Here is a 23,275-nt window from a genome sequence, read left to right as displayed (position 1 = left end):
AAAGCAGAACAGGTCAACTACGCTCAGGAACAGTGTTCCATGAAGGGAGGCACTTGTTGTCAATCCTGAGATTGAACTGGTTATAGAATTGGGGATTTCAGGGAAGTATAAAGCCTACTGAAACACAGGGGACTTGCTGTGCCATGCCATTGTTATTAAACATGGAACTAGATTATGGACAGGCTACTTTCTAGTTGCAACATGGCTGCATGATGGAGAGATCAGACTGCCATCACAGTAAGGTGACACCACAGTCTCACCAGGGATAGAACAGCAGGTGAAACCTTGAGGAAACAATCAGACAACTGTAGAAAGGGAGATGTTCTCCAAAACAATTGGCATGGTTTCTTGAACACGTTAGTGTCATTAAAAATAAAATAGGAGAGAACGGCCAAGATGGTGGAGTAGGAAGACCCTGAGCTCACCTCCTCCCATGGGCACACCTAAATTACAACTATTTACAGAGCAACTAGTGACGAGAAAGACCAGAAGACTAGTAGGAAAGTTCTTCTACAACTAAAGACATAAAGAAGGAACCACAAGGAGACAGGTAGGGAGAGCAGAGATGCTGTATAGTCAAGACCCATACCCGTGGGTGGGCAGCCCACAAATGGGAAGATAATTACAATTGCAGTGGTTCTCCACAAGGAGTGAGGGGTTCAGGCCCTCAGGCAGCTACCCTACTGGTGAGTGAGGTTTTATCCCCACCCATCTAGCTCCTGAGCCTGGGGGTCCTGCACCAGGAAGATAAGCCCCTAGAATGTTTGGCTTTGAAGGCCAGTGGGGCTTACTTTCAGGAGAGCCAGAGGGCTGTGGGAAATAGAGACTTCATCTTTAAAATGCACACAAAATCTCACATGTGCTGGGACCTAAGGCCGAAGCAATAATTTGAAAGGAGCCTGGGTCAGATGCACCTGGTGATCTTGGAGAGCCTCCTAGAGAGGTGGGAGGAAACTGGAGCTCACCCTGGGGACACAGACACTGGTGGCAGCCATTTTTGGAAGCTTGTTCTACCACAGGACACTGTTGCTGGCCAGTGTCATTCTGGAATCCTCCCTCTAGCTTATTAGTGCTAGGACTGGCCCCACCTACCAGCCTAGAAGCACCAGTACTGGGACATCTCAGGCCAAGTAGCCAGATGGGTGGGGATAAAACCTCACCCACCAGTAGGCTAGCTGCCTTAATACCCCCGAGCCCACAGTCCTGTTCCTCAGAACCCTCACACCAGTGAACCTGCACTAGCCCCGGGACCTCATGGGCCTCAGCCTCACCCATGGCAGGCCGCCACTAGTCCTGGGAACCCCTTGGCCCTGGGCCCATCCACCAGCAGGCCAACACTAGCCCCAGGAGCCCCCAACCCCAGGATCCAGCCCCACTCACCAGCAGGCCAACACCAGCTTTAGGACACCCCAGATCCCACAGACAACTGTGTCAGGAACAGGCCCCACACCAGCAGGCCATCTAGTGGATCCGGGACACCTAGCCCCACAACCACCATCCTAGAACCTGGCTCCACCCATCAGCAGACCAGCACTAGCCCCAGAACACACCAGGGCCTTGTACCCAGCTGCCTTGTGACCCCGCCTCATGCACCAGTGACTAGCAGCTTCAGCACAAGACAGGGCCTGGCAACAAACCAGTTTTTAAAAATACATAGATATATATATATATATACATAGATAGATAGATAGATAGATAGATATAGATAGATAGATAGATATTGCTATATGTAAACCAGCCAGGCATACAAGACCACCCACAGTAGTCAGCCTGTCACAACAGAAGGACCCACATAGCCCACATAGGGGGCACCCCTAGAGCATACAGCTCTTGTGACCAGAGGGAAGTGCATTGCTGGGAAACACAGGACATCTACAAAAGTCCACTTCTCCAAAGTTGGGAAGCATAACCAACCTACAAAATACATAGAAATAAAAATGGCAAATTAGGCAAAATGAGGTGACAGAGGAATATGTTCCAAATGAAGGAACAAGACAAAACCCCAGAAGAAGACCTGAGTGAAGTGGAGATAATCAATCGACCCAATAAAGAGTTCAAGGTAATAACTGTAAAGATGCTCAAAGAACTCAGGAGAAGATTGGGTGAGCAGAGTGAGCAGTTGGAAGTTATTAATAAGGAGTTAGAAAACATAAAGAAGAGCCAAAGATAAAGAATACAGTAACTGAAATGTTAAAATACACTAGAGGTAATCCGCAGTAGATTAGATAATACAGAGGAATGGATCAGTGAGCTGGAAAACAGAGTAGTAGAAATCACACAAGCTGCACAGAAAAAAGGAAAAACATTTTCATGAGGATAGCTTAAGAGACCTCTAGGACAACATCAAGGTACTAACACTCACATTATAGGGTCCCAGAAGGAGAAGGGGAGAGAAAGTGGAAGAAAACTTATCTGAAGAAATAATAGTAGAAAACTTCCCTAACCTGTGAAAAGAAATGGACATCTAGGCCCAAGAATCACAGAGATTCCAAACAGGATCAACCCAAAGAGGACCACACCAACACATATTGTAATAAAAATAGCAAAAATTAGAGATAAAGTGAGAGATAAAAATAGCAAGAGAAAAGCAACAAGTTAAGTACAAGGAAACTCCCATAAGGCGATCAGCTGACTTTTCAACAAAAACTCGGCAGGCCAGAAGGGAGTGGCAATGTATTTAAAGAGATGAAACGGAAAAACCTACAACCAAGAATGCTTCATCTGGCAATGCTTTCATTCAGATTTGACAGAGTGATCAAAAGGTTTACAGACAAGCAAAAGCTAAAGGAGTTCAGCACTACCAAACCAGCTTTACAAGAAATGTTAGAGACTTCTTTAAGTGAAAAAGAAAAGACCACTACTAGAAATAGGAAAATTATGAAAGGAAAAATCTCATTGGTAAAGGCAAATATACTATAAAGGTAGTAAATCAACCACATGTAAAACTAGTAGGAAGGTTAAAAGACAAGCATACTAGACTCATCTATATCCATATTAAGTATTTAAGGGATATAAAAAACAAAAAGATGGGAAATATGATGTCAAAAACAATAAACATGGGGGAGTAAAAATGTAGGATTGTTAAAATGTATTTGAACTTAAAAGATCAGCATCTTAAAATATATATTGGTATATATAAACCTCATGATAACCACAATCCAAAAATCCATAATAGATACACACACACATAAAGAGAAAGGAATCCAACCATAACACTAAAGATAGTCATCAAATCACAAGGGAAGAGAGCAAAAGAAGACAGAAAGAAAAAGAACTACAATAACAACCCCAAAACAATTAATAAAATGGCAATAAGTACATATCTATCAATAGTTACTCTAAATGTAAATGGACTAAATGTTCCAATCAAAAGACATAGAGTGGCTGAATGCACACAATAACAAGACCCATATATATGCTGCCTACAAGAGACTCACTTTAGAACTAAAGACACACATGGACTGAAAGTAAAAGGATGGAAAAGGGTATTCCATGCAGACTAAAATGAAAAGAAAGCCAGGGTAGCAATACTTATATCAGGTAAAAGACTTTAAAACAAAGACTGTAACAAGAAACAAAGAAGGACATTACATAATGATCAAGGGATCAATCGAAGAAGACAACTGTAAATATATATGAACCCCATACAAGAGCACCTAAATACATAAAGCAAATATTAACAGACAGAAAGGGGAAAACTGACAGTATTACAATAACAGTAAGGTAATTTAACAACCCCCACTTACATCAATGGACAGATCATCCAGACAGAAAATCAATAAGGAAACACTGGCCTTAAAAGACACATTAGGCCAAATGGATCATATCCATATATATGAAACATTCCATCCAAAAGCAACAGAATACACATTCTTTTCAAGTGCACATGGAACATTCTCCAGGATAGATCACATGGTAGGCCACAAAACAAGTCTCAGTAAATTTAAGAAAACTGAAATCATAACAAGCATCTTTTCCAATCACAACACTATGAGACTAGAAGTCAAATACAAGAAAAAAATGCAAAAACACAAACATGTGGAGGCTAAACAATATGCTACTACACAACCAATGGCTCACTGAAGAAATCAAAGACAAAATTTTAAAAACCTGGAGAAAAAAAATTAAAACAAAGAAACACTATCCAAAATTTATGGGACAAAGCAAAAGCAATTCTAACAGGGAAGTTTATAGCAATACAAGTTTACCTCAGGAGACAAGAAAAATCTCAAACAACCTAACCTTACACCTAAAGGAACTAGAGAAAGAAAAAAACCACAAAATTAATAAAAGGAAAGAAATCATAAAGATCAGAGCAGAAATGAAATAAAGACTAAAAAAAGAAATAGAAAAGATGAATGAAACTAAGAGCTGGTTGTTTGAAAAGATAAACAAACTTGATAAAACTTTAGCCAGACTCATCAAGAAAAAAATAGAGGGCTTCCCCGGTGGCGCAGTGGTTGAGAGTCCACCTGCCGATGCAGGGGACATGGGTTCGTGCCCCGGTCTGGGAAGATCCCACATGCCACAGAGTGGCTAGGTCCGTGAGCCATGGCCGCTGAGCCTGCGCGTCCGGAGCCTGTGCTCCGCAACGGGAGAGGCCACAACAGTGAGAGGCCCGCGTACCGCAAAAAAAAAAAAAAAAAAAAAAAAGAAAAGAAAAAAATAGAGAGGGCCCAAATCAACGGAGTCAGAAATGAAATAGGAGAAGTTATAACCAACACCACAGAAATACAAAGGATCATAAGAGGCAACTACAAACAATTATATGCCAATAAAATGAACAACCTATAAGAAATGGACAAATTCCTAGAAATGTACAATCTCTCAAGACTGAATCAGGAAGAAATAGAATATATGAACAAACAAATTGCCAGTAATGAAACTGAAACAGTAATAATAATAAAAAAAAAAACTCCCAACAAACAAAAGTCCAGGACCAGGTGGCCTCACAGGTGATTTCTACCAAGCATTTAGAGAAGACCTAAAACCTATCCTCCTCAAACTGTTCCAAAAAACTGCAGAGGAAGGAACACTTCCAAACACATTCTTCCAAACATGAGGCCAGCATCACCCTGATGCCAAAAGCAGACAAAGACATCACAAAAAAACCAGAAAATTACAGGCCAATATCACTGATGAACATAGACGTAAAAATCCTCAACAAAATATTAGGCAAAACAATCTTCAGAAAATAAGAACAAAGCTGGAGGTATCACACTCCCTGATTTCAAACTGTACTACAAAGCTACAGTCATCAAAACAGTATAGTACTGGCACAAAAACAGACACATGGATCAATGGAACAGAACAGACAGCCCAGAAATGAACCAAAACTTATATGGGCAGTTAATCTACAACAAAGGAGGCTAGAATATACAATGGGGAAAAGACAGCCTCTTTAATAAATGGTGTTGGGAAAATTGGACAGTTACACGCAAAAGTATCAAACCAGAATACTCTCTCACACCATGCGCAAAAATAAACTTGATGCATTAAAGACTTAAATGTAAGACCTGAGACCATAAAACTTCTAAAAGAAAACATAGGCATTAAGCTCTTTGACATTGATCTTTGTAATGCTTTTTTGAATATGTCTCCTCAGACAAGGGAAACAATAGCAAAAATTAATAAATGGGACTACATCAAAGTAAAAGGCTTTGTGCAGCGAAGGAAACCATCAACAAAATGAAAAGCCACATGCTGAATGGGAGAATATAATTGCAAAAAATATATCCAATACGGAGTTAATTTCCAAAATATACAAAGATCTCATACAACTCAACATCAAAAAACAAACAACTGGATTAAAAAACAGGCAGAGGATCTGAATAGACATTTTTCCAAAGAAGACATACAGACAGCCAACAGGCAGATGAAAAGATTTTCAACATCACTAATCATCAGGGTAATGCAAATCAAAACCACAGTGAGATACCACCTCATACCTGTCACAATGACTACTATCAAAAAGACAACAAATAACAAGTGTTGGTGAGGGTGTGCAGAAAAGGGAATCCTCTTGCACTGTTGATGGGAATGTAAATTGGAGCAGCCACTATGAAAAACAGTATGGAGATTCCTCAAAAAATTAAAAATAGAACTACCATATGATCCAGCAATTCCACTACTGCGTACTTATCCAAAGAAAATGAAACACTAATTAGAAAAGATCTATGTACCCCTGTGTTCATTGCAGCATTATTTACAATAGCCAAGATATGGAAGCAACCTAATTGCCCAACAATAGGTGAATGGATAAAGAAGATGTGGCATATATATACAATTAAATATTACTCAGCCATAAAAAAAGAATGAAATATTGCCATTTACAATGACATGGATGGACCTAGAGGGTATTATGCTAAGTGAAATAAATCCAACTGAGGACAAATACTATATGGTTTCACATATATGTGGAATCTAAAAAACAAAACAAATGAACAAACATAACAAAACAGAAAAAGAGTTATAGATACAGAGAACAAACAGGTGATTGCCACAGGGGAGCGGGAAGGAGCAAAGAAATAGGTGAGGGAGGTTAAGAGGAACAAACTTCTGGCTGCAAAATAAATGAGTCACGGGTAGGAAATGTACAGTGTGGGGAATATAGTCAATAACTATATAATATCGTTGTATGATGACAACTCAAAACTGACTTACTGTGTTGATCATTTTGAAATTATATAAATCGAATGTATATCAAGTCATTATGTTATATAACAGAAACTAACACAGTATGGTAAGTGAATTAAACTTCAAAAACAAACAAACAAACTCATAGAAAAAGAGATCAGATTTGTGGTTACCAGAGGCGGTGAGTGGAGGGAGGAGGAATTGGATGAGGGTGGTCAAAAGGTACAAACTTCAGTTATAAGATAAATAAGTACTAGGGATATAATGTACAACATGATAAATATAATTAATACTGCTGTATTTATATATGAAAGTAGTTAAGAGAGCAAATCCCAAGAGTTCTTATCACAAGGAAACATTTTTTTCTATTTCCTTAATTTTGTATCTATATGAGATGCTAGATGTTCACTAAACTTGTGATAATCATTTCATGATGTATTAAGTCAAATCATTATGCTGTATACCTTAAACTTATACAGTGCTGTATGTCAATTATATCTCAATAAAACTAGAAGATAAAATAAATAAAATAGAAATAGAGAAGGTAGGGGATGGGGGAAGCTGTGCAAATTCAAAGAGACATAGGGGATACAACCAGATACAATGCATGATCCTGTTTTGCACTCTGGCTAGAGAACTAGTTGGTTAAAGAACAGTATTTACAATACAATTTCATTTTGATAAAACATACGGGTGTGTGCATGTATGTGTATATACATACATAGCAAAGGATCTGGAAAGATATACGGATATACACCAACGTTCACTGTTGGGTAATAATACCTTAGTGTATCTGGGTTGTGGGAATGTGGTGGTTTTACTTATTTATTCTGTTATTATTTCTTTTTTCTTTTTTTTTTTTTTTGTGGTACGCGGGCCTCTCACTGCTGTGGCCTCTCCCGTTGTGGAGCACAGGCTCCGGACGCGCAGGCTCAGCGGCCATGGCTCACGGGCCCAGCCGCTCTGCGGCATGTGGGATCCTCCCAGACCGGGGCACGAACCTGTGTCCCCTGCATCGGCAGGCGGACTCTCAACCACTGCGCCACCAGGGAAGCCCATTACGTACTATTTCTTTAAGCTTGACTTATTATTACGTAAGTAATCGTTAGAACTGTCAATTGATACTACTGAGAATATTGAAAACAAAATAAAAATAACTGTCAGGAGTTCTTAGATCTAATAAATTCTAAGACTTTCAGTTTACTCCCCCGTACAATGGGGATAATATAACTCTTCTTTGGTTGTGTAGAGGCTGGAATTAGTCGATGGCAAGCGCACAGCGCTAGGGTGGTCGTCACTGTTGATTGATTCCTGCTGCTCTCCGGACCCAAGTGGGACGGGGCGGCCCAGGGACTCCCGACTGGTGGTGATGTAATTTGGGCACAGCTCTCAGCCCCCTCAGGAAGGGGGCGCTGGGGCTTCCTTGCGTCCCGGACGCGCGCTGGTGGCCGTTCCCGCGGGGGCTCCACGCCCCGAGCGCCAGAGGCGGGGCCGTGCCGTGCGCACCCAGGGGAGCTCGGGGCAGGGCAGGGCCGGGCGGCGGCGTCCGGGCACGAGGTTGCGGAGAAGGCCGTGAAGAGAACAGAAGCGCCACTGGCTTCGCCCGTTGCGGCGGCCGTTCTCACAGAGAGTGGGGTCGGCCGGACGGCCAGTCGCGGGCACAAACGCCAGCGCGTCGATAGCCTGGCTGGGACCTGGCGGCGCTGTGGAGGAGGCTGGTTCCAGTGGACGGAAACCACGAGCCTGACGAGAGGGACCTGGGGAAGAACAATTCCCGGCAGCGCCCAGAGGGCGCTCCTTCGTAGAAGGAGGCGATGGAGGGGCACGGCCACGCACACCGCGCAGCCCGCAAAGACCGATCACACGGCCACGAGCACAGACCGGAGCTCCACAGACACCCCTCAGAGGTCGTGAGGCCCTGCCACGGGTCCCACGGCCGGGAGAGGGGCGAGGACAGAAGGCGGTGCCGCGGGGGTTCCCCAGTTTATTCTTCGGAGCGGGGATCATCTGGTTACAGCCGGTCCCCTCCACAGTCTATCCGTCCTTGTCTGATGTACGGGGACTGTCACAGACGCCTGGCGGAGGCCCGTGTTGCACAGCAGAGGCCTGGGGAAGGCCCCTCAGATGCCCATCGGGCCAGACTGGAGCTCGGAGGAGACCGCCACCTGGGTGCACCCCAGGGGAGAGGGGCTGGGAGTCTAAGCAGGGGACACCAGCCTCCCCACAGGGACAAATGCCTGGTCGGTACCAAGGGACACGAGAAGTCCTCTGCCTTGACCAGACGAAAATCAGGCCTGGTCTTCTCCAGAGAGGAAAGGCCGCGGCCTCTCCCCCGGGACAGAGCAAACGAGAATCCACCCTCTAGTGGTGTCGAGAAAGAGAAGGAAAGAGAGGGCCGCAGCATCCAGGTTTTACCTCCCTTCAGACAAGTTTCACACCTTAAAAAGCGGAAGCACCAAGACTCCGAGAAAACCAAACCGGACAAAAACAAGCAGAGTCGCCACTGCTTGGACATAGCAGAGGGGGCAAGAGGCCTGTTACCCAAGGTGAAAGAGAAGGTTTCCAATAACCAAAAGCTTCAAGAAGAGAAAGTAAGACCTCCTCATTTGGATGGAAAGCCTGAGGGCTTTCTCCCTAACAGTGAGGAGGTGGATATGGATAAAGAATTCAAGCCGCCCACCATGTCTTTTGAGTCATACCTCAACTACGACCAGCCTAGGAAGAAAAAGAAAAAGATTATGAAAACTTCAGCCACTGCTCTTGAAGAAAAAGGACCTAAAAAATATGATTCAAGTGAAAACTTGGACTTGGTTCACAAACTACCTAAGGTGAATGAAAACAGATCAGAGAAGCTGCAGCCCTCTGGAAACATCTGGGCCAAGCTGGAAAAAGTCACCACTGATGCACCAGCGTGGCCGGACCCCCCATTACGCAGGGTCCAGGCTAATGACCGTCCACTTCTTGCCTCTGGATTGATGTCCTCCTTACGACCAAAGCAAAAAGCACTGTCTTCACCCCAGGAAGAGGAAGAAGTTGGATTTACTGGACGTAGAATGAATTCTAAGATGCAAGTGTTTTCTGGCTCCAAGCGTACCTATCTTGCCAAAATGATGACCTTGCGCCAGCAGTGCATCTGGGTACTTAGAAACAACATCAATTCAATCTTTAAAGTGGGAGGAGTCCCATATTCGGTTCTTGAACCCATCTTGGAGAGCTGTGCACCTGATCAGCTGTATCGCATAGAGAAAGACAATCATGCATTAATCCAAGAAACAGACAAACTATGGAAAATTCACTCTCACCAAAACTTTAGGAAAGAAAGGCCAAAAGAGCACGAGACATGGCGAGAGATGTACATGCGGCTTCAGGATGCCCGAGAGCAGCGGCTTCAAGCACTGACAATGAATATCCAATCTGCACAAGCCAATAAGCCCAAAGGCCGACAAGCAAAGATGATCCTTCTCAACTCTCTGCCCAGGCCACCTTCTGACGTTCGAAGGAGGCAGGAGAAGTTTGAAATAGGAGAAGCAGCTGCCCCTGAAAAAGTCAAGATCAAGCCAGCCCTGTACCCCACAGGAACCATCCATACTCCCTCCAGCAGAAACAGCCTTAACCTCACCCATGAGAAGCCAGCCGGAGCCTGCTCAAGCACCACCAGTACCCACTTGCCGCGGGTAGTCAGCAGCAGGAAACCTGCAAAGAAAATCACCCCCATGATGGCCAAGACAATTAAAGATTTCAAGAACAGGTTCTCCCAACGGTAAATTGAGGCCTTCCCTTGGAGCTGGAATTCCAGAGGAGGAATACAAGGGCAGTGGGTGTTAGGGAATGGGACTTCCAAAGGAGACCAGAATGTTTTGCTTTGTGGAAACTTTTGGACTCTGACTCCTGTAGTTTTCAAGTGCTGCACCTGTGAGCTGCCATAGCCACTGCCTCCTGCCTGGAGAACACTTCAGAATTCTGAAGATGAGATGCCTCAGTCCCACTGACGATTTTAAGATCCATTATACTTTTGTTGTTAACTAGCCTCTTTGTAAACAATATGACATAGTCTTAACAAATATTATCCCCAGATTGTGTTTATATAAATAAACAAAAGTACTTAACATGAGAATTTTTTTTTTTACTCTCAGAGTAGATGAGGTCTTCTTGGACACAAACCCAGAAGCCATTAATTAAAAAGACTGATATATTTGACCACATAAAAATTTAGAAATATATTAAAAAAACAAGGTCGAAAGATAAACAACAAACTGGGAAAGATATTTATAACTCAGTTAACATTCAGAAGGCCAATTTCCTTTATATATAATAAGGGCCCACAAATTAATGAGAGAAAAAGACCAATAATTTACTATAAAAATGGGCAAACATAGGAAAAGATGGTTCACACAAAAGGAAACACAAATGACTCTTAAATATATGACAAGATGCTCAATCTTACTAAAATGCAAATAAACATAATATGAGGGAGGTGGTGGTGGTGGGATGAATTGGGAGACTGGGATTGACATATATACACTAATATGTATAAAACAGATAACTAACAAGAACCTGCTGTATAAAAAAATTAAATTCAATTAAATTCAAAATAAAGAAAAAAACCCATAATATGATACAAATTTCCACCTATCAGTTAAGTAGAATTCAAAAGGTTAATAGCCTGCTGTGTTGGGGCAGATGATCAGACATTACTAGTAGATGATAAATTAATACAACTTCTATGGAAGTTAATAGGCAAATGTTAAATATATATTCTTTGGTACTACAGTATCACTTTTAGGATGAGAAATTGAATATATAAATGACGAATGGCCAGAACCACATAAGCTCAGGAAGCCAAACCACAACCTCTGCAGCAACCATCCCAGAAAACCAAATCACAGACTCTCCAGCAATCAGTCCAGGAAACGAAATCACAACCTCCTTAGCAATTGGCCCAGAATAGTGAGGATTTGGTCAAAAACTGCCAGCCTCCCTATTTTTTTTTTTCTTTTGTGGTACGTGGGCCTCTCACAGTTGTGGCCTCTCCCACTGCGGAGCACAGGCTCCAGACGCGCAGGCCCAGCGGCCACGGCTCACGGGCCCAGCCGCTCCGCGGCACGTGGGATCCTCCCGGACCGGGGCACGAACCCGTGTCCCCTGCATCGGCAGCCAGACTCTCAACCACTGCGCCACCAGGGAAGCCCCAGCCTCCCTATTTTTGCCCTCAGCCTCCAAATCAGGACCAACCAGAGAAAGCCAAATATGATCTCCAAATCACATAAGATGCCCCACTTCTAGTTAGGCCCAACTCCGGATTTCCCAAGTCAGCAACCTCCAATCAGAAAATACTAAAACCTTCCCTTTTTTTTTCACTATAAAGCTTTCCCACTCCCCTGCCTGCCAAATGCAAGTGATGGTAGCTGACTCCCTTGCTATAGCAAGCTCTCAATAAATAGCCTCTGTTTGTTCAGTTTGGGTGGTTTTTATTTATTTCCACAAGAATTGTATTCTACAGATGCACATATATCAAACATACACATATACAAACTCTGATATAGCAATTTCACTTATAGGATTTTATTCTCCAGACAACTGTGTGTGTTTGTGTGTGTGTTTGTACTCAATTAATAAAAAGACATGACCATGGCACTTGAATCGAATTTTTCTCCAAGACATTTGCCTGCTTCTAAGAGGCTAAGATGCTGAGTAGTGTGTTTGACAACCTCAAAGTGCTACAGGTGCAAAAGTTCTAATCCAAGACCCACCAAGATAGGGGACCCTGGTAAAACCAATGAATACTCAGTCCTTAATCAGTCCAAGGAATAAGGACAAAGGATAAGTTAGGCTGCCTAAGCTCTGTATGGCCCAGAAAAATCTCAGACCCTGAATTTAGATTGAGATATTCCTAGATTACTAGCTCCTCTCCCCAGGCACAAGACAGAAACAAGCCTAAATTACCTCTACAGGAAGATATCATCATCCTTCATCTCAAATTATTTCTAAAAACAAACCATCAACTACACTGCCATATACAGTCTAAGAAAAGAACAACATAAATGAAAAACATTAGGAATTACAGACAACTGAAACAGATTCACATGGGCCTCAAGATATTGGAACTCTCAGACACAGACTTGAGAAAAACTATTTCAACCAATATCATTTACAATAGTATATAAAAATCAGATAGGAACAAATCTAACAAAAGATGTTTCAGATTTCTTTTGTGGGCTGAACTGTGTCCTTTCCTCCCCAAATTTATACATTGAAGCCCTAACCCTAAATAATTAAGAATGTGACTGTATTTGGAGATAAAGCCTTTAGGGGGCGATTAAGTTAAAATGAGGTCATTAGGGTGGTCCCTAATCCAATCTGACTGGTGTCCTTAGAAGAAGAGGAAATTTGGACACACAAAGCCACACCAGGGATGTTCTCCAATGTAGGAAAGATCATATTGAGGTCACAGCAAGAAGGTGGCATTTGTAAGCCAAGGAGAAAGGCCTCAGGATAAACCAAACCTGCCAACATCTTGATCTTGAACTTCTAGCCTTCGGAACTGTGAGAAAATAAATTTTTGTTGTTTAAGCCACCCAGTCTATGACATTTTGTTATGGCAGCCCTAGCACACTAATACAGCCTCTATGCTGAAAATGACAAAATAGGGATAAGAGGTACTAAAGAAGATACAATGTCTATGAATTGGGAAAATGAATTTTGTTAAGATGTTAATTCTCTTGAAAATTGATCTAGAGATTGAATGAAATCTCACGAAAAGCTCAGCAGACTTTTTTGTATAAATTGAAAATCTGATTCTAAAATTTATGTGGAAATTTAGAATAACCAAGACAGCACTGAAAAAGAGTTAAGTCAGAGGATTTACACTACCAGTTTTCAAGGCTTAATACTAAGCCACAATAGTTAAGATAGTTTGATATTGGCACGGAGATAGATAAATCTATCAATGGAACAGAACAGAGAGTTCAGAAATAGACCCACAAATATATGGTAATGTGATTTTTTACAAGGTTGCCACTGTAATTCAAAAAAATTTTTAAAGGTACTGGAGCAACTGGATAACCAAATAAGAAAAAAACAAAGCTTAACCCCTATCTCACATAAAACACACAAATTAATTGAAGATAACAATCCTAAATTTTTATGTACATAATAACATGGCATCAAAATAAATAAAGCAAAAATTGACAAAATCAAGACAAGAAATAGGCAAAAAAATACAATCACAGTGAGAGATATTATATGCCTTCCTCAATAATTAACAGAAGAAGAAGAAAAAATCTGTAAGATATAAAAGATTTGAACAACACAATTAATTATTCACTGAGCCATAAAACAATTCTTGACAAATGTTAGAGGACTGAAATCATGTAGATTGTTATGTAGAATATTGTTATGTAAACACAATGCAGTTAATCTAGAAAACAATGTCCAAAAGGTATCAATAGACTTCCCATATGCAAATAATACACTTCTAAATACTTACGGGTCGGAGAAAAATCATAATAGATGTTAGAAAATATTTGAAATTGAATGAAAATGAAAAAATTAAAATGCTACATATTAAAACATGTGGAAGCAGGCAAAGTAGTGATTGGAGGGAAATTTAAATCTTTAAATGCATCTCTTAAAAGAGAAAAAAGGTATATCTCTCCATCTATTTGTATCATCTTTAATTTCTTTCATCAGTGTCTTATAATATTCTGCATACAGGTCTTAGGTAGGTTTATTCCTAGATATTTCATTCTTTTTGTTGTGTGGAACAGAATAAAGAAAAAAGAATGAAAAGAAATGAGAAGACACCCTAAGAGACCTCTGGGACAACATTAAATGCAACAACATTCACATTATAGGGGTTCCAGATGGAGAAGAGAGAGAGACAGGACTGGAGAAAATATTTGAAGTGATTATAGTCGAAAACTTCCCTAACATGGGAAAGGAAACAGCCATCCAAGTCCAGGAAGCACAGAGAGTCCCTGGCAGGATAAACACAAGGAGAAACGCGCCAAGACACATAATAATCAAATTGACAGAAACTAAAGACAAGGAAAAGTTATTAAAAGCAACAAGGGAAAAATGACAAATAACATACAAGGGATCTCCCATAAGGTTAAGAGCTGATTTCTCAGCAGAAACTCTACAAGCCAGAAGACAGTGGCACGATATATTTAGAGTGATGAAAGGGAAGAACCTACAACCAAGATTACTCTACCCGGCAAGGATCTCATTCAGATTCGACAGAGAAATCAAAAGCTTTACAAACCTGCTCCACAACAAATGCTAAAGGAACTTCTCTAAGTGGGAAACACAAAAGAAGAAAAGGATCCACAAAAACAAACTCAAAACAATTAAGAAAATGGCAATAGGAACATACATATTGATAATTACCTTAAACGTGATTGGATTAAATGCTCCAACCAAAAGACACAGGCTCGCTGAATGGATACAGAAACAAGACCCATGTATATGCTGTCTACAAGAGACCCATTTCAGACCTAGGAACACATACAGACTGAAAGTGAGGGGATGGAAAAAGACACTCCATGCAAATGGAAATCAAATAAAGCTGGAGTAACAATACTCATATCAGATAAAATAGACTTTAAAATAAAGAATGTTATAAGAGACAAGGAAGGACACTACATAATGATCAAGGGATAAATCCAAGAAGAAGATATAACAATTATAAAGATATATGCACCCAACATAGGAGCACCTCAACACATAAGGCAAATGTTAACAGTTATAAAAAAGGAAATCGACAGTAACACAATAATAGTGGGGGACTTTAACACCTCACTTACACCAATGGACAGATCATCCAGACAGAAAATTAATAAGGAAACATAAGCTTTAAATGACACAACAGACCAGATAGATTTAATTGATATTTATAGGACGTTCCATCTAAAAACAGCAGATTACTCTTTCTTCTCAAGTGCACACGGACATTCTCCAGGATAGATCACATCTTGGGTCACAAATCAAGCCTTGGTAAATTTGAGAAAATTGAAGTCATATTAAGCATCTTTTCTGACCACAGTGCTATGAGATTAGAAGTCAATTACAGGGAAAAAACGTAAAAAACACAAATGCATGGAGCCTAAACAATAAGTAAATAAATAACCAAGAGATCACTGAAGAAATCAACGAGGAAATCAAAAAATACCTAGAGACAAATGACAACGAAAACATTACGATCCATAACCTATGGGATGCAGCAAAAGCAGTTCTAAGAGGGAAGTTTATTGCAATACAATCCTACCTCAAGAAACAAGAAAAATCTCAAATAAACAATCTAATCTTACACCTAAAGAAACTACAAGAACAAATAATAGTGTGACCATTTGACAAAAAAAGAACAAGTAGAAGTCTTTGCTCTAATGGATATCAAGAATGGATACAACTATGTTTATTAACACAGTGTGGTATTAGCACAGGAAATAGACAAAAAGGCCCATGGAACAGACTTGAGGACCCAGAAACAATTCTGCATATTTTTCAAGTCTGCTAAGTTCCATTTTATGCTTCTTATATCTTCTGTTTTTCTCCTTTTTATAATCATGTTTTCCTTAAATGTTTAAACATATTTATAATAGCTATTTTTAAAGACCCTGTCTGCTAATTCTGTCTTTTGTTGTATTACTGGATCTTCTGTTGACTGATTTTTGTCCTGGTTTTGGCACATTTTCCTGGTTTTTATGACCGCTACTAGTTATTTCCTTGGATGCCAGTCTTGTGAATACCTAGGTTATATTGCCTTCTTTTAAGTATTTTGAGGGTTTTGAGGGGGCAGATAGTTTAGTTATTTGCAGGTAAGTCTGATTCTATCAAGCTTTGTTAGGCAGGAGGTTATCCAAAGTCACTTTTATTCTAAGCCTAGTTTAGGTTACTCTTAATGCATTGACTTCCTGGAATCTCTACTAAATGCTCTGCTGTTCCACAAGAAGTCTCCACTCAGGCTGGCTGGACTTCAAATGTCTCTCAATGTTATGTGAGCACCAGTAGTTGTTTAGCTTATAGTTCCCTGATAATTGGTTTTTCCCCAGCTTCATACTTTTCCACTCTGTGTATGCACAGCTTAGTATTCAGCCAAAAACTCAGATGTATGGAGCAATTTGTTTGCCTAGCTCCCTCCTCTCTGATCCTCTTTCCTCCCAATTCTAACCAGCTAAGTCTTCCCAAACTCAACTCCCTGTCTCATCTCTGCAAAACTGCTGTGCTCTGCTTAGATACTCCTTTGTGTGCTAGAACCCAGTTACTGCTTCCAGGCAGAAGATCTTGTCTCATGATCACATTGCCCAATGTCTGAAAACAGATTATTCATATATTTAGTCCAGTTTCCTAGTTACATATAGCAGGAAGGCTAGTCTGGTACCCTTTACTCTGCCACATCTGAGAGCAGAAAGCTTTATCATTTTTTTTAATGTTTACAAGATTGACCTGGGTGGAGAGATATATACTTTTTATACTTAAAAATAAAACCTAATAAAATTAATGTTATTTTTACAAAAGAAAGAAAGGTGTTTTTAACCCAAAACATCAAATATACAAAGTCATATCTGTATATTCTCATATTCTCAGTTAGTGGTTAAAAAGAAAAATAGAAGAAAAAAGAACAAATCTCCAAGAGTAGCAATGTGACACTAGCAAAATGTTCCAGGTTGTCTGATCAGCCTCCCTTTCTTGGTCCAGGTACAGGAAGAATGGGGTTCAACAGCAGCCACAGCACTTTTAAAGATGCCCACAAGGCTATGGCAGTGCTCGGTAGTGAAGTGGTTAACCTTCCTTACGTAAGAGCAGGGCCGAGAACTTAAAACATGAGTAACTTACAATTCAGCTTAGCTTTATGGTGAGGTAGAGTTTGTTTAATTAGTAGTTAGAACTGCACATTGTTTATAGCTATTGGTATTTCAATAGACGCTTAAATGTTCGAACATTTAAAGCTTAATAAGCCTTAGTTCTCCGAAGAAAAACATTGATGTAATTAAATTTTCAATTACTCTAGTTGTTTTTTTTTAGGGGCCCATGCAGTTAATAAAAGCTAAGGCATTTAACAATGCTCATTTAAAAACCTAATCTGACACCTCATTAATTAGCTAACACTTATAGCAGATATTTTTAATATAAGTTTCACACAAGCAAAGTCACAACTTTTGAAAAGGACATGTAATGACACATGAGACACAGGACACATGAGAATAAATAAAAGTAACTATTTTTCAGATTATTTTGTGTGTACACATGAATGTGTGGATCAATTATGGCTTTCTAAAAACCATTCTTCTGCACTGAGACCAATTACTGTTTGTTTGGTTTTAATTGTACGGTCAAACTAAAAACACTGAAGCAATTGCTCCTCAGAGCTTCCTTGCCCCCAGGATCTTTCCTTCAAGTTGAAAAAAAGAAAGTGGCAGAGGTTTACAAATTGCATATAGTCTTATTTTAATTAAACACTAAATTTAAAATGGAATAGGAGAAAATTCTCCACTGACAGATTTTGCTACCCACAGATCACTACAGCATCAGTACCACAAGGGAGTTCATGATTCACACCCCATCCAGGAACTACTGGATCACAATCTGAATTTTCAAAACATCCCAGGTGTTTAGTGTGCACATTAAAGACTCAGAAGCCCTGCAGAAGCATGACCTGTTTACCAGTCAGGAAAGAAACTTGCCAGAGTCCTTGCCCTCAAGGAGCTTATAGTCTACTGGGGTCAGGGGAGGCAATCGACAAGGAAAAATTCAATTATAATTTCCTGGGATAAAGGTGGCATGGTGATGTCTACTCATTGCATCAAGGAGGGGCACTTTGTCAAGTTTGGGAAGCAGGTTGACCAAGAAAGGCAAGTTCAGATCCTAAAGAACAAAAATGTAAGGGGCAGAGAAACATAAGCGCATTAAGGAGGCCAAGAAGGAAAAGAGAACTCTAGGAGACTATAGCATCATGAAAACCAAGAGAAGAGGCATTTCCTACGGATAATCAACCGTGTCAATGCACAAAGCATTATGGGTATCTCAAAACACCAGGCTTTATACATAGTAGTCACTAAGTAAGTGTTCATTGTATGAGTTGATGAATAAATGCATATTTACCTCAGTGTTAAGTAAAAACCGGAGTATGAATTCAAGAGTATCTAACTCCCATTCTTATGCTCAGCCACCAACCCCTATCATATGCAAAGAAATAACCATATTTAAAAGTAAATTTTAATATATAAACATGTATGACAAATGCCTAACTTGAAACTAACAAAATAAAGTTTTCTTTTAGGTATGAATCATATATTAGTTTTTTTTTTAATTCACCTCTCTGAAACCACCCCCTGCAAAAGCAACTAGTACAAGTCTTTGTACCCAGTAGGCATTCACTAAATATCTGTAAAACAAAAACTGTTCTAGAGATTGTTTATCTCTGCTCTCTCCCAAAATCACATTAAAGTGATGGTAAAGGAATTTTTTTTTAAAGAAGGAGTAATTAAGTATAATTTATATGCTGAACAGTGAGGAGAAGCCCCCCCGCCCACTCAATTGTCTTTCCCTGTTCAACTCCAACAGTGGTGGCAACCATGCTTGTTTTGCCCTCATTCCCTGTAGAAGGGTGAGAAGGACTTCTCCTTGGAGAAACTGAAGGCCTCAGAGCAAAGACCTACAGACACTGACTGGCATTTGGGGATGTCCCAGTGAAAAGGCCCCTGGCTTCGCGATCATCCTACAGAGAAACCCATCTTTATTTGAGGAGCCTCTTCCAAAACACACAGATTCTAATTAGCTTTTAGGTGTCTCACCTCAGGCAAGGTTCACTAGACTTCTGAGGAAAACCTCCTACATGAAAGACAGAGCACCAGGGAAAAAAGCAAAGAAAAACCTGAGGGGAAACAGACATAATGCTAGGAGCAAAAGACAAAGAGGGAGGGAGGGAGGGAGAGAGAGAGAGGAAACCTCAGGGAGATAAAAGGAGCCATGGCATCTTGTAAGAACAAGATGCCGTGAAAAAGGAACGTTGAGACATAAGAAAGTACCTGGAAATAAAAATATGATAGCAGAAATTTAAAACTCAACAAAACGGGATAAAAAGTTGAAGAGGTCTCTTGATAAGAAAAGCAAGAAAAGTAAGCGATGTAAAATAAAACAGATTAGAGGTTCCATTTGGAAATCAAATATCCAAATGAATAGGACTTCCAGGGAAAAGAAAAACCTTAAAAATACAAAAGGAAGGAAGGAAGGAAGGAAGGAGGGAGGGAGGGAGAGAAAGAAAGAAAAAGAAAGGAAGGAAGGAAGAGCAAGAGAGGAAAAAAAAAAAGAAAGGGAAAAAATTATCTAAAGAAATAATGCAAGAATATTTTCCAGGGGCTTCCCTGGTGGCGCAGTGGTTGAGAGTCCGCCTGCCGATGCAGGGGAAACGGGTTCGTGCCCAGTCCGGGAAGATCCCACATGCCGCGGAGCGGCTGGGCCCGTGAGCCATGGCCGCTGGGCCTGCGCGTCCGGAGCCTGTGCTCCGCGGCGGGAGAGGCCACGGCAATGAGAGGCCCGCGTACCGCAAAAAAAAAAAAAAAAAAATTTTTTTCCCAGAATTGAGGGCATGAATTCCCTGATCTAAATGGCCCATAACTGCATACCAGCGCTGTGAATGAAAAAGGATTCTCAACAAGCGATATCTTCATGAAAATTCAGAAACCAGGAACGGCAAGGAGAAGATTCTAAAAGCTTTCAGAGAAAGAGTAGCACCAGACTTGTTGCAGTCACATTGGAAGCTAAAAGATAATGGAGAAATGCCTTCTCAAATGAGATGAAATCAATTCCAGCCTAGAATATTAATCTCAGCCAAACCATCAACAAGGTGAGAGAAGAACAGAGTTTCATACATAGTACCTTACTTCAAAAACTTTGCCTCCCATGTACCTTTTCTCAGGCAGGCATTGGTCAGTATGTTTCACTAAAACAGGGATATAGGACAAGAAGGAAGAAGACATGGGGTCCAAGAAACAGGGTTTCTGACACAGGGAAGAGGGGAAGGGATTTCCCAGGAGGAATGCTGCATAGCAAGCCCAGAGAACAACCAGTCTACAAAGCAGGAGATGCAAGAGGTCCGGAAAGGATGTGACTAAGAAAAAAAAAGAAACTGCAAGATTTCCTGGTGAGCTTCACCACATGGAGAGGAGTTTTACAATTCCTGCAGAAAATTTAGGAAGAAAGTAGTTATCAAATATACAGAAAATTAAGCCAAAGGGTAAGGCATACTTAAGCTATGATTGAGTCCTGCCCAAAGTTAAATAAAAAATAAAATATAACCACAGTGTACCATATCAGCGGCGAATAACATTCTCATGGTCAGATTAATATACATAACTGTACTGAATATGTATGTAACCAAAAATTGTGATAAAATGATCTTGGGAAAATGGAGGAAGGGAAGGAAGTATGGGTTAGTGATAGAGGATGGGGAAGGAGTGAGGTAAGTTAAAAAAAGCCAAATGCTCATTTTCCACCAAAGTAAATAGAATTTACATCTGAGAATGAAAAATCAGAATTCAGAAGTTTTAACTCGTTATTTTGAAGAAGCTGCTAAGAAGGGCAAAAGCAGTTGCTTCTGGGGAGCAACATTGGAAGGCAGTGTGAAGGGGAACAGGAAACTTCTTTTTCTTAAGTTTTGTAGAACTATTAAATGTTTTTAAACTGAGTGCTCGCATTACTTTGTTTAAAACAGAAATCCAATATATATATATATATATATTTAATATATATATTATATATATATATATATATATTTAAAATTTGAAACTACAATAAAAATTAACCAAATAAAAAGGAAGTATTCTTGAAATCCTAATACAGTAGACAACATAGATGATCAAAATTCCTTGTGGACATGCAATCCTCTTTATATCCAACTCACTGATCACCTCCCCCACCTCAACCTTATTCCCTCCACAGACACAGTTCCTTGCACTCAGACCCCAAAAGCTCAAGACATCAATGTGCATACCTAAATATGGCTCTTAGTCCCATCTAGGGAATAGAACAAAAAAATAAGACTGGGTCTCTGTTTCCAAGTCACATGAATTCTGTTTGAGTGGCTATGTCACATGCAGGAAATAGGTAATAACATAAATTAATCACAATTAAATGGTAACCTGTGTGGTACAAACCATATGGAGTTCAGAAACATGTCAGATCTGAGAGAATGTGCCTGGAGCAGTGTGAGGCAATATGGAAAGTGGTGAGAAAAAGGCTGGATGTAGAAGTTGGGCCACATCACTGCCTGCTCTATAGATCATGTCAAGGTTGGGGGTTTTATCCCAAGTGTAATGGAAAGCCATTAAAAGGATCCCAGCCAGGGAATGACACAATTTTAAGATCACTCTCATCATTAGATGAACAATGGACTGGAAGGAGGCAAAACCAACAGGGGGAATAGTTAAGTGGCTATTGAAGTGGTTCAAGTGAGAGATGATAGTGGCTTGGACCCGGATAAAGGCTATTATTAAAGACCCATTATAGAAATAGAATCAGTAAGATTTGCTGATGCCTTCCTTATGTAGAGGATGGGGGGGAGGAATCAGCAGGAAGAAGGAGCTAAGGATGATTCCCAGAATTCTGATTGGAGCAATTGGGTGGAGGGTGGTTTCACATTCCCAGAGGGAGGAAGACTGGGAAAGATAACAGGTTTTAGAGGAGAAGGTTAAATGTTAGGGGTTGAACAAGTTAACATGCAGATTCTTGAGATTCCCCACTGGATTTGTCAAACAATCAATTGATTCACTGTCCTCTCTGTGTTCCATATTCTAGGATATCACATGGGTTTGAGGCTCAGCAAACAAGTCCAGTCTAGAGTCAGTTTGGGGGAGTTGTTGGCATACAGATGGCACTGGAAGTCATGAAAATGTATAAGACCATCTAGGACAGTGGTTTTCAAACCTGGAGTGTGCATTTACAATGCAAGTTTCAAGACCCCCATCCCTGAGAGTTTCTGATTCAGTAATTCTCAGTGAGGTCCAGGAATCTGCTTTATTAAAAGCCAGTCCAAAATGTTCTGATGCAGGTAGTTCAGGCTCAGGTTGGAACGGACAGAGGTGAGGAAGTAGCTAGCAACAGCAAGTGTAGCCAATCCTTTCCAGAAGTTGGAGAGAAATTGGAGAAGTTGGAGAGAGGTTGCTAGGTAGAGGGGATGTGAGACCAAAGGGTTACCTTTTTTGTGTATTATTAGTTTTTTTTAAAGGTGGGAGACACTAAAGTGGTGGTTCATAACCTTGGCTACACATTGTAATCACCTATTGAGATTTTCTAAAATATCAATGCACAGGATACACCAAGACCAGTAAATCAGAATCTCTGGAGGTGGAGCTTAGATACCAGTATTTTTTAATTTAATTTTTTTTATCATTTTCCCCCCTAAAGCATTGTTTTTATTTCCCCACTGCCTGGCATATAGTACATCTTCAATTCACATTTTTGGTTGTGGAAAGTATTGCTGAGCCAGTTAGCGGATAACACAGACAACAGGAAACAGTATGTATTGTAAAATTCATGTGATCTTCCTGTGAAAAGGATTACAATCCAATTACCTACTTTCAAATGGGGAACCGGAACCTGAGAGAGGAATTGAATTCCTAAGGTCTGTCAGCCTTGGTAGTAG

The 23,275-nt window shown here is 40.4% G+C and overlaps 2 protein-coding genes across 7 annotated transcripts in view; one reads left to right on the top strand and one right to left on the bottom strand.

The window, feature by feature from the left end:
• Nucleotides 1-23,275, bottom strand: part of KATNAL2 (katanin catalytic subunit A1 like 2) — an 88,177-nt gene that overhangs the window by 64,200 nt on the left and 702 nt on the right. The gene's annotated exons all lie outside the window — the stretch shown is intronic.
• Nucleotides 8,623-10,400, top strand: LOC308627082 (elongin-A-like; the record flags this gene model as incomplete). Its single annotated transcript, XM_081252790.1, has 1 exon — nucleotides 8,623-10,400. Exon 1 carries the CDS (start codon nucleotides 8,688-8,690, stop codon nucleotides 10,398-10,400), a length of 1,713 nt encoding a protein of 570 aa, XP_081108916.1. The 5' UTR covers nucleotides 8,623-8,687.

The sequence above is a fragment of the Mesoplodon bidens genome, assembly GCF_964165515.1.
Source record: "Mesoplodon bidens genome assembly, chromosome: 13".
Taxonomy (NCBI): Eukaryota; Metazoa; Chordata; class Mammalia; order Artiodactyla; family Ziphiidae; genus Mesoplodon; species Mesoplodon bidens.
The sequence above is the reverse complement of the archived record's forward strand: the minus strand, read 5'-3'. Positions and strand labels throughout refer to the sequence as shown.